This window comes from Gekko japonicus, unplaced genomic scaffold, assembly GCF_001447785.1.
Source record: "Gekko japonicus isolate JY-2015 unplaced genomic scaffold, Gekko_japonicus_V1.1 scaffold492, whole genome shotgun sequence".
NCBI classification, from domain to species: domain Eukaryota; kingdom Metazoa; phylum Chordata; class Lepidosauria; order Squamata; family Gekkonidae; genus Gekko; species Gekko japonicus.
This window is the reverse complement of record NW_015168060.1, coordinates 102,712-121,322: the sequence shown is the minus strand read 5'-3', so window position 1 is coordinate 121,322 and position 18,611 is coordinate 102,712. Positions and strand designations below refer to the sequence as shown.

Here is an 18,611-nt window from a genome sequence, read left to right as displayed (position 1 = left end):
AAAATCCCTGCAACATGAACTGATACAGTTTAAGAAAACTTTACCCCACTAGATCTTGTAGACACTGACCTTTTAAATGTTATCTTCTTTTCTCCAAGTAGCATTTAAAATGCTGTGCGGTGAAGATCTGATCCTCGCAACCTGGGACAGAACAAAGACAGCGAAACCTGCCTGTTTTCCAAGGAACTTGCAAGTTTATTTCTTGTGGCTAAAGGAAATACAAACATCTATTGTAGTATTAGAATACAGGACAGAGACTGCCAGGATTTGGTGTTTCTTTTCCAAGCCTGGCTTTATCTTGTTGTGTGGTCTTAAGGAAACCAATAGCTTAACTTTTCTAAGTTAAGTAAATCTTTCTGAAACTGTTCCAGACGGCTGTGGGTTGCTTTAGCCAATCCTAGCAAAGGTACTTTATAGCCACACATAGCTTCCCCTAACAAATGTTTTGTTAAGCTTTTGCTAGACCCCAGAAAGAACACATACTGGAAAAATTGGGTTGGATCCAGACTAAATTTTCTACTTATGGAAGGGGAACAGGATGTTCCTACCTCCCCCACCCCGATTTGCCCCACTGCCGTTCTTGAGGGTCCCATAGGAACAGCATTTCAAGAGGAACATTGAGCTATATAGGGTGGGGTTGGGGATATTTTGTTACCCTAACAAATATGCCTTCTGTGTGTGGAAAATTTAGCCTAGATCAAACCATTATCTGAATAATGGATACTGTTGCCAACCTCCAGATGGCACCTGGAGCCCTCCCGCTATTACAGTTGATCTCCAGACAACCAAGATCGGTTCCCCTGGAGCAAGTGGCTGCTTTGGAGGGTGGACTCTATGCATTACACCCGGCTGAGGTCCCTCTCCATGACCCACCCCCCAACATCTCCAGGTATTTCCCAACCAGGAACTGGCAACCAATATTCCCTCTAAGCTGTGGAGTCTTGTGAGCAAAAATTCAACTTTGTGAGCTACTGGCATTAAAGTGGTGAGCGAGCGATTTGGCTACTGCATCAATTAGTTTGCTCTGGAGCCATCCTTTCTGAGCAAAGACAAAAATGTGTGAGCCGGAGGCTAAAAAACTGTGAGCTAGCTCACACTAACTCAGCTTAGAGGGAACATTGCTGGCAACCCTAATAATGGAATTGTCTTTGGTTAACCATTAGGGTCTTTTAAAATGACACACACTATTTAATTCATCCCCTAAATATGACCTTGAAGAGTTCATCCCTTCCTTAACCAGCAAGTCAGTTTGACTAGCATGCAAATTAAAAACCATGCACTTTTTAATTCCCGGCCTGTAAGGCTGGCCTGCCCTGCCCTGGAATGGTGCCGGCTGCCCTGGTCTCATCAGATCACGGGAGCTAAGAAACATCAGCCCTGGTTAGTGCTTGGATGGGAGACCACCAAGGAAGCCCAGAGTTGCTATGCAGAGGCAGGAGATGGCAGCCCACCTCTGTTCATCTCTGGCCTTGAAAACCCTATGGGATCACCATAGTTCAGCTGTTACTTGAGGGCACATTCCACCACCAAGGCTGTCCTATGCAGATTTTATAATCTGGATCTATTTATGTAGTGGGGACTAGTTCTTGCTTCAAATCACTTTTAAAAACTTGAGCATCAGATGTGACCTGATCTGAGAGGTAGCATGGAGAGTCTGTAACAAAACCAGAAAATGAGTTCCTGTTAGGGCCATACAATGATGAATCATTTGTATTTTAATCAGATATTTGGAGATCTTTGTCACATGAAGGCTCCTTATACTCAACCAGTCCCTTGGTTCATTAAGGTCAGTGTTGTCTACTCAGACTGGCAGTAGCTCTCCAAATTCTTTGATGATGGTCTTTCGCATCACCCACTATCCCGTGCTTTTAACTAGAGATTACGGTCACCAACCTCCAGATGGCACCTGGAGATCTCCCACTATTACAATTAATCTCCAGGCAACCAAGATCAGTTCCCCTGGAGAAAATGGCTGCTTTGGAGGGTGGATTCCATGGCATTATACCCTGCTGAGGTCATTGCCATCCCCAAATCCTGCCTTCCTCAGGCTCCATCCCCAAAATCTCTAGGTATTTCTCAACCCAGACTGGTGACCCTACTGGAGATGCTGGGGGTTGAATCTGGGACCTTCTACATGCTAAGCAGAGGTTCTGCTACTGAGCCATATCCTCCTCGTCAATTCAAATCTGATGTAATGATCCCTTAGGCAGCAGGTTGTTCGTCCAGTTCATCCATTCTAATAATGTATGTGCTGAAGGCAGCTACTCTTTTACAAGTATATTACCTTTTCTTGATTGATTCGTTTTATTGCTTTAATTGGCAGTGATTATTTGTCTATGATTTCATCTGCCTTTGGAGTGATTTTTTTAGCTGCCTTAGGCGTGTTTTTTTTTAGAAGAAAGGCAGAACATAAAATCATGAATAAATAGATATTTATATTATCTGGGCCACAATAGGGGAACTTTGAGTAATGTGTGAAAGAACTTCAAACTGAATAAACAAAGATGAACCCCATTTTTAGAAAGGCAGGCCACCTCAGACATTTTTATTCCTTTTTACAGTAACAGACATGATCCAAAATAGACTTTAAGAATAAAGCAGTTCCTTAACTCTAGCATTCGTCACAAATTATTCAAGTGCAGCTCTAGTTGACTGATGTATTAATAGGGCTGCTGACTTTCTGGTGGGTAGGGGATGCCAGCCTCCAGGTGGGACCTGGGGATTCCCCGGAATTACAGCTCATCTCCAGACTACAGAGATCAGATCTCCTGGAGAAAATGGGCACTTTGGAGAATGGACCCTGTGGCATTACCCCACTGAGGTCCCTGTCCTCCCCAGGCTCTATCCCCAAACCTCCAGGATTTTTTCAACCCTGGATCTGTCAGCCCTAACACACACACCCATCCCTCACTGGTGGCCAGGGGAGACCTGGCAACCCGGCAGGTGGGGCCTGGAGTTCTCCTGGAAGCACAACTAATCTATGGACTACAGAGATCAGTTCCCCTGGAGAAAATGGCGGCTTCAGAATGCACAGCATACCATGGATTCTACATGCAGTTCCTCTCCAAGTTCCCTCCCCCCTCCACAAGCGCCGCCCACCAAATCTTCAGGAATTTCTCAGGCTGGATTTGGCAACCCTATGCATTAATGGAGGTTAAAAATATTGCAGACCTGGTTTCCGCTGTCTGTTTCAGTTCCTTTTCATTAAATGTAATGCTAGAAAGAGTATTTTTATCAATGTTAGATGTGCTAAATCCTAAATCACTGAGCACTCGTCCCACGTACACAGTGCAAAACTAGTAGCATTATGAAGAGAAATCCTTTTAATCCCTCTTCATCCGCTTTCTCTCAGAAATATAGCAGTTGATTTCTTTTCCTCTTTTTACGAATTTGGAGTCAGTGTCGGATCAGGTCTGTTTCGATCAAAGAGAATTTCGAAAAGAAGAGGGGCAGGAAGGAAGGTTCGGCAGAAATTTCAGAATTTCACTCCGTAGATGCTCAGAGGCTGGCAGTGTCTTTGCAGGCCTTCCTGTCCTCCTGCTGGAGCATTATCCTGTGACACATAAGATAAAACAACTGCAAGGGCTGAAGTTACGAAAGTGTACATTGTTTTTTCTACATTAAGAAATAAAAGAGAAACCCGTCCTTGAAAAGACCAAAAATGAGAATAAGAGAAATCTGTGGCTATATCTTAACAACACTATAAATGAGGCATAATAAATGCGGGGAGGAAGTATCATGATAGTGCCTGCTGATCCCACCCTCCAGCCTGTGTGTGCTCCTTTTTCTTTGTGCACGGAGCTGATGTGCATACAGGCTGTTCGCACTTCAGGCTGCATCGTCACAATGCCTTTTTTATTTGTCCTGCCCTTGGCCGTATAGAATGGCACCTCACAATGATATCCCTTTAGCATCCTGAATATCTACACATTTTGGCCTACCATAACTGCTACTGTTTTGTGTTTTGATGTAAGATCTGAATTGCAAATCAGTATGGCCCCCCAAGTGGGCTGCTGGCTCATAAACCTCCCTCCCTTTGTTGGACTTTTCTATTACAGGGGCGTCCCTGCAGTGGTTGATTTTGCTGCTATGCGTGATGCCGTGAAGGTGCTAGGAGGAGATCCAGAAAAAATCAACCCTATCTGTCCTGCTGATTTAGTCATTGACCATTCCATCCAGGTTGACTTTAACCGGAGGTAAGTTGCAGCTCTTACCACAAGCAGGGGTCATTTCCTGCGGGAGCGCACAGGAGCGGAGCTCCGGCAGTAAGGAGCCCAGGGGGCGGGCACATGCACCAAGCCCCACCCCTGGTTCCAAGCAGCCCTCAGTCGGGCCACGAGGAGCAAGAAGCAGTCAGGTAAGTTGCAGAGCCCCAACCCCCCTGGCCCACCTTCAGGTACAAGCTCTCCCTCCTCTGTGAGGACAGATCTGCTCATTCCCCCCCTTCATAGCTAGCAATCCAAAGGAGTCCAGTGGCACCTTTAAGACCAAGTTTTATTCAGGTATAAACTCTCCCTCCTCTGTGAGGGCAGATCTGCACGTCCCCCCCCCCAATAGCTAGCAATCCAAAACAATCCCGTGGAGCCTGAGCGGTGGGTGATGTCAGAGGTCCGGTGATGTCAGAGGGCGTTGCATATGCAAATAAGCTATGCTAATGAGCTCTGCTAATGAGCTCCTGCACCTCTTTTTCTACGAAATGACCCCTGACCACAAGCATGATCGAATCGTATTCTTTGGACTCTTAATGGACATACACAAAGCCGGCTTATACTGAATCAGATAATTGGTCCATCAGGGTCAGTACTGTCAACTCAGACTAGCAGCAGCTCTCCAGGGTCTCAGGCAGAGGTCTTTCATATCCCCTACTGCTTGGTCCTTTTAACTGGAGATGCAGGGGATTGAACCTGAGACCTTCTGTTTGCAAAGCAGAAGCACTTCCACTAAGCCACAACCCCTCCCCCTCCCCTCCCTTATTTGGGTTTTCCTGCAATCTAGGCCTTTACCTAAAGATGCTAAAGATGAGTGAAGCTGGGATATTTAAACAGTGAACTCAAAGATGGGAAGGGGAGCCATTTGTGATATCTCTTATAATTCAGCTCTCAGTCGCCTACCTCCCCACCTGCAAAAGTGCAGTAGCTTCACACAGAGATCCTGAGAACTACTCTGTCAGAGACTTATGTCTTTACTGTTTCCTTGGAGTTCAGATCGTTTCAGAGGGTCGCCGTGTTGGTCTGCAGTAAAGCAGTTAGAGTTGAGTCCAGTAGCGTCCTAGAGACCAGCCTGAGTTTCAGGATCTGAGCTTTTGAGAGCCAAACTGGTAACAGGTCTGCTAGTCAAAGAGGAAGAGAAGCCAACAGTTCCACTATGTAAACCCAATTAGCTCTTTAGATCCTTTCCACAGTGCTTGTACTTCACTTGCACTATTATTTTTCTTATCAGTGGGTGCCATATGGGACAAAAATCTGACAGTTGTTTGTAAAAGATGGCTGTCTGAAAACAAATTTGCCAACAATTTATTTCATTTATTTCATGAAGCTGTCTTATACTGTTTCTGAATTTACTGTTGCAGGACACATATGCACACTGGGTGAAGGAATGGTTGTACTCCGTATTAGTATATCATCTCACATTCCCTTTGGTGTGGCTATAAAGATATGTAGCTAAATGTGATAGTCCCACAGAGTAGTTTTGTGACACTTGAATTATTTTGGAATGTACCCACATGACCTTAAAAGCTTTACTGTGATACAGATTGTTTTGTATAGTGTGTATGTGGAATTAAATTGTGACCACTGAAGAAGGCCCTTATGGCCGAAACACATCTGATCCAATTTCACTGGCTTATCGTTTACAGTCAGCGCCACTAGTAGTATACTGCATTGTTTGTAATGCGTACTGCCCGGTGTGTGTCCTAAACGCATGTTTTGTTTTTAATGAACTATTCAAGTGCACTGTAATATTAAATATTTTGTTTAATCATATATATGTGTGTGTGTGTATATATATATATATGCTTGTACCTTCAACCTTTTAGGTATCCAATGCCATTTTGGGTTGGGTTTGTGCTCTTTCTTTTGTGTTGCTGTCTTATACCGAGTCAGACCTTTGGTAAATCATAGAATAGAATCAGAGAATCACACAGAGTTGGAAGGAGCTATACAGACTCTCTAGTCCAACCCCCTGCTCAGTAGGGATGCCAGTCCCCAGGAGGGGGAGGGGGATCCTACGATTTTGTGCACTCCTGCCTGCCCCCAGCCAGCTGGCCGGCAGGAGAAGCCCCAGGCACCAGTGGCCACCTCTCTCCCTCCCTTCCCGTGAGACCCAAAGGGTCCTCCAGCTGATTGGCAGGAGCACGTGGCCCGCTGATCAGCTGGAGGACTGATCCTGCAAATCCTGCAGGAGGGGAGGGAGAGGGGCAGCCGACAGCCACATGCCTGAACTCCAAGCTACGAATTCATCTCCCAGTATAGCCAGCTCTGACTGTGTACTTGCTAGGGTCTCAGATAAAAGATCTTTCACATCACTGTCTACACAACCCTCTTCACTGGAGAAACTGGGGACTGAACCTGGGACCTGCTGTGTGCAAAGCAGATGCTGTACAACTGAGACATATCCTGGGTTGTAACGGCAATCAAAGGGCTACTGCCTGTTGCTTCATGCAAGTGGTGAAAGATAACATCAGCGCTTCTGGTATAAAAAGAACTGTGTGGTATGTTTTTCAAAGCGCTTAACAGATTTTTACAGATCAGCAGGAGCATTACTTTCCCCACACACACACACACACCCCACCCCCAGAAGAATGCTTTTTGCTTATAATTGATGGTTTAGAAAACTTTCCGTTCCTTTGACGTTGAGGCTAGACTCTGCCAATATACCTGCATTCAGTGTGGAATTAGCCCGTGAGCCAGACAGTCGGAATTACCATGAAAGCTACTTAAGCTCTCTCTGTAGCTTGTTCCTAGCGCCCAGATGCAAGGTAATTAAAGTGCATGAAACAGCTGAGCTGAAATACAAACCGGGCTTTGTTTGTTTTTTGCCCACACACGTTGGCTTCTGTGCTAGATCCTGTTGAAGCTGTTATCACTCTGATATCCATACTTGTTTTGTTGTTGTTTTTCTTTTTGCAGGCCAGACAGTTTACAGAAGAATCAAGATCTGGAGTTTGAAAGGAACAAAGAAAGATTTGAGTTCTTAAAGGTATAGGAAGGAACACTCCACTTTTTGCACACAAAGCTGGAATAACTGAGTTGCCTCGAGAGTGGTCAGCATTTGTTTCCAAACATCCTGGCCTTCAGGAAGGGTCTTGAGCAGGCATAACCGTGAGGGCAGAGCCAGGATAGAGCCTTAGCTTCTTGACTCAGGGATGCAGCTAAGTGGAAGAACATGTGTTTTGAACACAGAAGGTCCCAGGTTCAGTCTCCAGGTTTGTTTGTTTTTTTTTAAAAAAATGCTCAGGCAGTTAGTGGTGTGTAAAAAAAAAAAATGCTCAGGCAGTTAGTGGTGTGAAAGCCACTGCCAGCAGACAATAAGGACTTCGATAGACTGGTAGTCTAGCTCAGAAGAAGGCAATTCCATGTGTTTGTGTGATTTTTCATACCCCATTACTATCTGACACGTCATAATTTTTACACGTGAGCAAGGAGAGCACTGACTAGCTGGCTGTGGTCCTGCATTTTCACATCTCTCCCTTTTCCCTTTTGTGTTTCAGTGGGGCTCCCAAGCCTTCCAGAACATGAGGATTATTCCCCCAGGCTCTGGGATTGTCCATCAAGTGAATTTAGAGTACTTGGCCAGAGTGGTCTTTGATCAGAAGGGATATTACTATCCGGACAGTGTCGTGGGCACTGATTCCCATACCACCATGATTAATGGCTTAGGAGTGCTTGGCTGGGGTAAGTGCCTCTGTCTCGAAGGCTGCTGCCAGTTGGATTACAGAGGGCTATATGGGATGGAGATCTAATCCAGTATAATAGTGCCTTCATGTACATGTAAGACTTGCCGTCTAAGTCTTGCTTTGAGTTCAGCTGCCCAAATGAGTACAGCTCAGTGGCTCAGTAATTTCGGTAATGAGGAGCTTTTAGATCTATTGCTTGCGCATGGAACACCGTTATGGAGAAGAGCTCTTTGGCAACTCTCACATTGGGAATGGTAAATCTTTGAACCAGAGCTGGTGCAGTTGTCATGTGGACACTTCTTTAAGGCAGTTAAGAAATGAGGTCTGGGCAAAAGGTCTGTCTCCTTGGGGCGAATCTCACTCTTTCTGCTCTCACTGTGTCCAAGAGATGTGTTGGCCTGATGTCACTGTTGGTAAAGTAAAGTGGGATCAGACGCAGAGAACCTGAGCTCAGACAGGTAACCAGACTACTCCCATTGAGCCATCTTTACCTGCAGTAGCTTCAGCTCCATCATCTGGATCATCTTGCCAGATGCTAAGGATGATTTTGCTAAATGTCCAGTGAGTAAAATGTGTGAGCAAATGAGTTGTGAAATGGCTGCCTGTATGGGCTCCCCGATTTATCTTTTGGTGTTCAGCACTGACAACATATCTGCTGCAGGTAAGGTGGGAAAGGAGACACTCGCTCTGGAGGCTTACGAGACCCTGACACAGGGTGGTCTAGTGGTTAGATCAAATGAGGATCTGGGAAATGCTGGTTCAAATGCTCACTCTGCCATGGAAGTTTGCTGGGTGACCTTGGGGCAATCACACACTCTCAGCCTAACCTGCTGCACAGAGCTGTTGTGAGGATAAAATGAGGAGAACTATGTAAGCCGCTTGGGGTCCCTATTGGGGAGCCAGATGGGAGAGGTAAATAAATTGACCTGCAAAGGATAATGTTTGATAAGAAATGGTTACTTTGGGATTAGGTGTATATTGACTTGCGCTATGTATTCCCTTACAGTGCAATCATGAACAGAGTTACACCCTCCCAGGACATTCATGGACGTCGAAGGATGTAACTTGTTTTAGGATTGCATAGATAGTCTTTTGTAAAAATTCTGTCCCATCCCAAAAACTGCAGACGTGCTGCAACATATTTCAAACCAAGCTTCAATAATAAAAGTATAATAAGCACAGAATGGCAACCCACCAAGCAGATTAAACCTCTTGGAGATTAAAACCCAATTAAAATCTCACCTAGTACTTGCCTAATCTAGCATTTAAAGAGAACCCAGACTCAGCAGTTCCAACAAACCACACATTCAAGTCTCTTCCAGTTTCAGGTGGGATTTGCTTTCCCTAAAGGTATATAATGTGGTTGCCTGGTCAGTTAGCAGGAACAGGTATGCAGTGCCAAGTCCTACAACTTTGAAGGGTTTGTCCTGGAGAGCAGATGTACTTTAGATGCATGCAGCCTTCGGTTTCCATGGCAGACAAGAAGAAGAAATGCAAGAAATCCAAGGCTGACCTTTGACTTAGCCTACCCAGTTACAGCAGTGCTTAATGCAATTTAAGAAGTGTCACAAATGCACAAAATCCCCATCTGTAGGCAAGCATTTCTGGAAACCAAAGTCCCAAGGGTATGTACAGTGCCATCGTTAATCTGCTTTGCTATTAGCGCTTGCTTGTAGGTATTGCTGTTCACTCGCCTCATTAGGCTTTTGTGCTGATCTTATCTGGTTGCAGGGGAGGGAGAGAGTCACATTAACAGTTACCTTTTTGCTCTTTAGGCGTTGGTGGCATTGAAGCAGAAGCTGTGATGCTGGGCCAACCAATCAGCATGGTGCTTCCTGAAGTGATTGGCTACAGATTGACAGGAAATCCTCAACCGCTTGTCACATCCACAGACATCGTGCTCACTGTTACCAAGGTAATAAAATAATGTGACACCTTGGCCACCACTCATACCTTCTGTTGCCCATCTTCTAGGATGTGGTCCTCCATCCAGAGGTTTGCTTATGGTAGACAGGTCTTCAGGGCCTTCAGGTATAATTACCATCAGGTGGCTAAATGCATGAGCAGTGAGCCAGAAAGTCCTGTGTTCAAATTTCCCATAATTCACAAATTCATTAGGCCGCCTCAGGCAAGCCATACTGTTCTGAGTTGCTGCAGTGCTGGGTGGGAGGGAATCTCTTCAGGACAAAACATCTGACAAGACACTAGAATGATTTTAAAAAGATGACTGTCGAGAAAGATGTCTTCAGGTTACACAGCATGCCGGAGCAGGCTGCAGACACAAGAAGTCCTTTTAAAATGACTTTAAATGTTTGAATATCCTGTTTAAGCAAAAGTTGCCATGCAGTGTGCTTATTTTATTCTGGGAAGAAAACTGAAGGATCACGAAGCTTTGTGCTTCCGATCATTACTTTATGTTTATACTTGAGGTCAATTATTCACGGCATTTAGAAATGTTCGACATGGGTGCATCCCATTTTGGGGGACGTTTAAATGTACTGTTTTTTGGCGAGTAGTAATGGCAACATTAGTATCAGGACAAATGTCTTGTGGCTTTTAAAAATTCAAATCAGTCCTTGATTGTGTGTGTGCTCGAGGGAGGGGATGGCAATAATCGATTGTAACATAAAATCGTGGCTAATTTTAAGCTGTGGTTAGTCTGTGAAAGCAGGATTTATCTTGCGGATGAAAATTCGGATTGGAGGGATTGTCAACAAATGCTGGTTTCATGAGGTTGGATCCAGGCAAAATTTCCCAAGGGCAGAATGGAAGTTTTCTTCTCTCCCCCCCCCCCCCCGCCGCTGCTGTCCACTGATCTCCATGAAGTGCTGCTCCTGGGGGACAGGAGACCCTGCGGGATGACACGAAGGGAGTGTGCCATAGGAAAGGGGATTTGGTGACAATTGACCTTTTAGTCTGGATCCATCCCATTGTCTTAGGGCTGCCAGGTCCCCCGGGAGGGTGGAGGTTCCCCCGCTCAAAGGGTCCCCAATCCGCCAGTCCACGTCACAGGCGGACGCTCTAGCGATCAGCCTGAAAGCTCTGTGGTACCAACTATCCCCCGCTTTAAACCGTGAGTGACTTGGCAACCCTACATTGTCTTCACTCTGGCCAGGCATCTCTGTAGCCCGACCATAAACAAGGATGGCACTGCAAAACAAGAAAGGATTAAGCCAGGGTGCTGGAGTTCACAAATTACAAGAAACCCTAATTAAGACTGTGTTTAACAAATCAACTTCAAGCCATGTTTTCAGATCCTGCTTTCACAGGCCCTAACTAACCGTCATTAATGGAGTGTCTCATGTTTGGATGGTCACATGAACCATAGGTGGATGATCACACAAACCACTGAGGCACTTCTGGTTTGGCCACTTCTATGTTGTCTGGGATAAGGTTATGTCGAATGATACTGAATGTGTTTCTTATATATATAATCTGTTGCAGCATCTACGCCAGGTTGGGGTTGTGGGTAAATTTGTCGAGTTCTTTGGGCCTGGGGTCACTCACCTGTCCATTGCTGATCGAGCCACCATTGCCAACATGTGCCCAGAGTATGGAGCAACTGCAGCCTTCTTCCCTGTGGACGAAGTTAGCATCCAGTACCTGGTTCAGACTGGTAAGTGTGAGGGTCACATCAGAAAGAGCAGCCATGTTGAAGTCAAGCTCTGGTTGACTCTGGCTGGATGGAGGATGTCCTGTGAACCCAATATATATTGTTGAGTTCCATTTTGGGAAAATGGCAGCATATAAATATAGTGAATCTGGATTCCTGGAAACAAGGGATTTGAGCTTATATGTAGCTGACTGATGTAACTCCAGTGCAAGCAAGCTAGTGTGTTTCAAATTATGTTTATCCCTTTGAGTGTTGCCAGATAACTAAAATACTGCAGTTGTGTGTACTTTTAATCGACTGGTTGGTTAACCAATTGCATAAATCTGCATAAAAATGTCAATAGTTATTGGGAGGAAGAAGAATTTTTTCCTTTGATATTAGATGATGCATTGGCAACTTCTAAGAAAAGACATTTCTTTCACTGTAAGACTGAGTGGGGGAATTCGTCTTCTAGGATGGTGCTTCCTTCTGCAGTTTTTCTAACAACGTATTTAAAAAAAAAATTAATAATAACATTGCCAGTTTATTTATTTATTTCCATGTTTTTAGGCTGCTTTTTCTATAGAGGGAGCCAAAACAGCTTTCAAGAAGAAAAAGCTTCCAAATTACAAGGACAAAAATACAAATTAAAACAAAACAATCTGGGCTAGGGATGCCAGTCTCCAGGTGGGGCCTGGGGATCCCCTGGAATTACAGCTTGTCTCCAGACTACAGAGATCAGCTCCCCTGGAGAAAATTGATGCTTTGGAGGGTGGACTCTATGGCATGGTAGCCCACTGAGGTCCTTGTCCTCCCCCAGGCTCCACCCCCAAATCTCCAGGAGTTTCCCAGCCTGCATCTGGCAACCCTACCCCGCCCCCACTGCCCACTGGTGGACCGGAGGGACCTGGCAACCCTAATCTGGGTTGATTGCAGGACCCAGGCTAAGAGCCACAAGCCAAGAGCCCTTTGGCTCCTGCCCTTCCGCTCCTGCCCCAGGGCTCACCCCTCTGGCCCTGCCCAGGTTAAGCACCTGCAGAAAGACAGAAGTTAATCCAGGGCAGTGTTTTCAGTTAGTCAAAATGTTTGAATTGATTAACCTGCTTATAAATTTCAGTGGTTTATTTCTGTCTTTTAAATGTAATTTTACTGAGTGGTGATTTCTGTCCGCTTTAGGCCGTGATGACGAAAAGATTAAGTATATAAGGAAATACCTTCAGGCTGTCGGAATGTTCAGAGATTTTAGTGATTCATCACAGGACCCAGCTTTTACCCAGGTAGATTTTTCTTAATCTTTTAGCTTTCTGCTCTTTTTTAGAGCTTTCTTCACAAAAGATCATAGTACCATTTCATTTGATATGAGAAAGAAGACTGGATATAATAGTAAAAGTGATCCTCATTTTGGTGTCATCTGTCGAGTGATTGTGATGAACAGCCTGTTCCATCTGTTTGAGAATCTTTGCCTTCATTTTTTTAAGTTACATCTCCAGCACACAGTTGCAAAGTAAAAGTAGAATCATGTCATCATACAGATTCAGATCAGATGAGAGATTACCAAAACAAAAAAACCAAAAAACCCTATCCCAACATGTATTGCCTAGTAAGAATATGGGAAGTGCTTTACTAGATCAGACCAAAGGTCTCTCTAAGTCCATTATTCTGTTACCGAGTGGCCAGTCCAAGGATTCAGTAGAAAATCTCCCTTATATATAATTGCATAAGACGCAGCCTCACGCAGCCGGGAGAAAATGCACACCGACAGTGTTTGGAGGCTTCAGCTGTCCGTCACAAGCTTCCCCAGCTTCCATTGGCCGTGTCGGCCAGCTGCTGCTCAAGGCTACTGCCTTGCCATTGGCTGGGAGGCAGGAGGCGAGCGCTGCATCTGAGCGTGCGGTGGCAATGCGCCCCATGCCGCGCCCCGATTTCCCTCCCCCACCCGCCCCACTTTGCCAACCCACCCAGGAAGCCATACAGACAGGGGAGACTTTCTTCCTTCCTTCCTTCCTTCCTCTCTCCCCCCCCCCACTTTCTCTCTCTCTCCCTCCCTTCACCAACCCGCCCGGCCAGATGGAGGAAGCTTTCTCCCTCCCCCCTTCCTTCCTTCACCCACCCACTCACCCACCCTACCTGTCTAGGCGCCCGTTGTCTCCGTCCACAACGGGCTTTGCTCCCTAGTTTAGGATATAAAGACAACAGCTTTTCCTCTTTCTGCCCCTAGTACCTAGTATTAAGAAGTCAAAATCTTACAACTACCTGATAGACAATTAATAATACTACGGCTATTTGCCGACCCAGAGAACTGGAGTCACAGTTCAGCTTCATTGCAATGGCAGGGTACCTTTTCTTTTTGTTTTCAGTTTCACCTAACTCTCTAGTGTGGTATAGGGAACCTTGCTTTATCCTAGCTCCAGAATCCTGCTCTGGCAATAGTCTTGGCCACAGGGGCTTGATTAAAGAGGCCTTAGGTTGCTTCTGGTTTGGTTTTAAAGGAAATGCCATTGCTTTTTTAATTTTAAAAATAGCAATCCCAAAGCAATATGCAGGTTGGAGGCATTGTAAACATTCCAGTTTACCATTCCCCAACATTATGCCCCAGTGTTTCCATTGGTTGCTTCGTGAGTCTTGGAGATAAAATTCAAAGGATCTCCAGTGGAATAAGGGTGGGGGAAAGCAGGGAGCTTCAGGTTAGTTGTTATCAGCTGTCTGGTTAGCAAAGTGCTGATCACATCTTGGGCAGATGTGGTGGACAGTGGCGTGCCCTCATCTTGGCTTTCTTGAGTCTGGGTTTAGCAACCTCTTTCTTTGGAAACAGAAACAAAGCATCATCTGGATGCACAAGGCAGGGGTGTCGGGTTTTTTGGCCAATGCATCCCCCCCCCCCACTGTTCTTGGGTACCTCCATCCTGCAGAACAGCATCTCCAAGGATATTTCATGCTGGAGTAGGAGAAGGAGACTGGGAATTTACAATCCTGTGCATGGAAATTTTAGCCAAGATCCCTGGCTGGAAAGGGTAGAATCTGTCCTCCATCTCTGGTACTATGTGTCCCAGGAGTCACCCAGGAGACTGGATGCACCTGGCTTTTCCTGAGGGCTTTTTTGCAGCATGTCTCTCTTTCCCATAGGGTTTCTCAGATTCAAACACCCCTACTATAATAGCATGTTACTAGTATTTATTATTTATTTATTTAAATTTATAACCCGCCCTCCCTGCGAACGGGCTCAGGGTGGCGTCCACAATAGCTAACAAGGGAACAGATGACTTCATCAGGATGGTATCCTTAGTGGCCACAGCTCCACGCAGTACCACCATTTTAGCGCTCACGGCGAGTTGGTAATAAAGGGCTAGGACAGATAGTAATAGTCATAGACAGATGGTAACAGTCATGGCGGCTCCTACTCAAACGCCTGGCGGAAGAGCTCCGTCTTTCAGGCCCCGCCGCCTGGTGGAAGAGCTCCGGCTTGCAGGCCCTGCGGAACTGTGCAAGGGCCCGCAGGGCCCGGATCTCCTCTGGGAGCTCATTCCATCAGGTAGGAGCCGCCACCGAAAAAGCCCTAGCCCTAGTCACCACTCTGGCCTCTTTGGGACCTGGAACCACCAGGAGATGTTTAGTCCCGGACCGTAGAGCTCGTTGGGGAACATATGGGGAGAGGCAGTCCTGTAGGTATGTCGGACCCTGGCCATCTAGGGCTTTAAAGGTAAGAACCAGCACTTTGAAGCGAATCCTGTATGCTATCGGCAGCCAGTGCAGCGCTTTCAGCACAGGCTGGATGCGTGCCCCCCAGGAAGGCCCATCAGCACCCTGGCTGCAGCATTCTGCACCAGCTGCAGCTTCTGGATTTGCGACAAAGGCAGCCCCATGTAGAGAGCGTTACAATGGTCTAGCCTCGAGGTGACCGTCGCATGGATCACTGTGGCTAGGTCGTCGTGGTCGAGAAAGGGAACCAACTGCCAAGCCAGCGAAGATGGTAGAATGCCACCCTGGCAGTGGCTGCTACCTGGGCCTCTATAGATAATGTGGAGTAATTAGAATACTAGTTCAGCTGTATGGGTCTGGATCTTTAGAGGGGGTCCAGACACATTCAGGGAGGATAGGTCCATCACTGGCTATGAGCCATAATGGCTAACTGGAACATCCATGTTCAGAGCCAGTAATCTGAAGAATACCAGATGCTGTAGAGCGAAAACAGGGGACCGATTTGGGGCTCCGTGTTTTGCTTCTGGGTTTCTTAGAGGCATCACACAGCATACCAGATGAGATAGATGATTGGTCTGATCTAAAATGGCTGTTCTTATGTTCTTAAATGATGCTGCTGAGACATTTTAAGTTACTTTGTTGAGTTAGAGCTTTGGAAGTAATGTGGAGGACAGTGCCTTGCATCTTTGGTTGCATCTCAGAAGGTTCTCTGTTTTTCCTCAACAGATTGTGGAGTTGGATTTAAAGACTGTCGTACCTTGCTGCAGTGGCCCAAAGAGGCCCCAGGACAAAGTGGAGGTCTCCGAAATGAAGAAGGATTTTGAGACCTGCTTAGGAGCCAAGGTGAGAGCTTTTCTGAGCTTTTCTGAGCCTGCAGCTACATTTTATGTTTTTTGCAAAACTGCTTCAGACAGTCTCAACCTAGTATGAATTTATGTGTGTACTAGGAATAAGGCCCATTGTGGAAATAAATACATTGAGCTCTAGAAAGAGGCTCTGGATGGGTACCCTGGCCTTTGGGACTCCATGTCAATTTGCTGTGGCAACCTCAGCAAGGTATAATGATACAGAGTCCACCATTTTCTCCAGGGGAACTGATCTCTGCCATCTGAAGAGCAGTTGTGATTCTGAGTGATCTCCAGCCCTCACCTGGAGATTGGCAGCAATGGTTTCCCAGGAGGAAGTGACTGGTTTGGAGGGTGGAGTCTATGGCATTCTATTCAGCTGATGCCTCTTCTGTATACTCCACCACAACATATTCAGGAATTTCCCAACCTGGAGCTGGCAACCCTAGTCAGGACTGGCCCCAGTGAGTTCCCCACAAAGGCCAAAGTAGGCCTGCCTTTGCCCTTTTACTGACAGAACCAAGCTTGGTTGCCTAGCAACAGCCACTGAGGGGAAAGTGAGCCACACAGCAGGAGAAGAGAATGGTTTGTCGGCCACTGGCCCACCTTAGTAGCCAGCCAGACATGGGGGAGCCAAGGAGGTGAAGCTTCTTCATGAGGAGAGACAGCCATTTTGGCAGTTAGAATAAACAGGGAACAGTGGCCAGGCTGGCAGTGGGTGCGACAGAGGAGCAGACCCAGCACTGAGCCAATGGCACATGAGTACTCTTGAGTGGTGGTTGATGGGCCAATGGCTGATGGAGCACAGAGCACAGCCAGTGGGAGAGCTGGAAAGTGCCAATACACCAGGGCTTTTATATATATCAGATTTTATTTAAATTTTATACCCTGCTTTTTCCTCAGTGTGCTGTCATCCTTTTTTATTGCCTTTTTTAAACTTTGTGTGAGCCAGCTTGAGTCTCAGCAAGACAAGGCAGGCTATCAATGAAATAAATAAAATGCATTGTTTTCCCCATCATTTTATCCTCATAGCAAGAACTCGTGAGCTGGGTTAGGCTGAGAGAGAATGACTGGCCCAAGGTCACCCAGTGAGCTTCCATGGCAGAGTGGGGATTTGAACCTGGGTCTCCGAGATCCTAGTCTGATGCTCTGACCACTGGACAACACTGGCTTATAGTTCCCAAACATTTTCACGAGAAACCTCGCCAGTGAATTCTATGTCCACCCCCACCCCCCAGCTTATCTGTTTTGTGCACTGTGTATTATCTAAAATTATGTTCTGCTTACCTGCCACCATTTTCATATGTCATTTGTGTGGAGCTGCTCTTGCTTACCTGTAGTACTATCCTAAGCAAGAGTTATACTAAGTCAGTTGACTTAGAAGGGTATAACTCTATTTAAGGACAGCACTGTCAGTTTTATAAACCTTCTAACCAAGGCCATTCTAAACCTTCCTGCTCTGCTTTTCAATGGGACCTCTAATCATGAGATATCTACTCCCTTTCCTTCCTATAATGTTGGGTTTTTGTTTGGGATTTTGATGTGCCAAGGATTATTATATGAATTTGGGGTGGGGCTAGTTTGAAGTGTTCAATTTTGACATGGGAAATACTTAGAATTTTGCTGAAAGACAAAGCAACCTACTGTGGACCTCATCTAAACTGGTAAGGTGTGTTTCTACACAGGTACATACCGTGAATATATAGCATACGTTATATATTAATGTATGTTAAATAGGTTAGAAAGAATATGTATAGACTTTTCTGCTGAGTCAGGGGAGTCCTGTTCCACGGAGAGTTGTTAGCTGTTCTACTCCATGGAAGTTACCAGCAGCAGACACAGTGTGATTTCATTGCCTGCCTCTTCTTTATTTAACATTAGTCACTGAAATTCTCATTGTTTCTGTGTTTGTTTTTCCCCTGCAGCAAGGTTTTAAAGGCTTTCAAATTGCCCCCGAGCGCCAGAGCAACCATGTGAAATTTGTTTATAATGACAAGGAGTTTGAACTCACTCACGGATCAGTTGTGATTGCTGCCATTACCAGCTGTACCAACACTAGTAATCCATCTGTTATGCTGGGTGCAGGTAAGTGCACCTAACCATCTGGCATCACTTTAACGCTAGTTCTCATCCAGGGTTTGAAGGCGGGGAGAAAGATAAAAATATTCCCTGTGAAAACATTTGCCCAACAGATTGTCCAAAGACCCTGTTCTGCTCTTTAAGTCTCCAGAGCAGGGAATCCTGAGGGCAGGGGACAGAACCAAACATAGCTTTGCACTTAGGCAGTAGTTTAATTGCCTGTGGTGAATAACAGTTGCCTCCAAGTTCATAGGCAGTACCTCCCCATATGCCCTTCAGAGAGCTATGGCATATACAGCATTTACAGCTAACTGCTGTTTCTCTCCTCATCAAGAATCACAATGTAGCTCTGTGGCCATGCATCTGTTTCCTCTCTGTCTCTCCCTTTCTTTTCTGCCACAAGGGGGTTGAGGAAGATGCATGGGACTGGTGATAGTTACAGTGCATTTCCCCAAATAGTGCAATGTTCTTGACGTTCTGAAGATAATTTCTCTGGAGCAGCAGG

The 18,611-nt window shown here is 45.8% G+C and overlaps 1 protein-coding gene across 1 annotated transcript in view; it reads left to right on the top strand.

Moving 5' to 3' along the window:
- ACO1 (aconitase 1) overlaps positions 1–18,611 on the top strand; it is a 68,763-nt gene that overhangs the window by 27,289 nt on the left and 22,863 nt on the right. Inside the window, 8 exon segments of the mRNA XM_015414536.1 lie at positions 4,059–4,196; positions 7,128–7,197; positions 7,709–7,892; positions 9,670–9,809; positions 11,339–11,510; positions 12,663–12,763; positions 15,909–16,025; positions 17,953–18,112. Coding sequence (XP_015270022.1) covers positions 4,059–4,196; positions 7,128–7,197; positions 7,709–7,892; positions 9,670–9,809; positions 11,339–11,510; positions 12,663–12,763; positions 15,909–16,025; positions 17,953–18,112 — 1,082 coding nt within the window.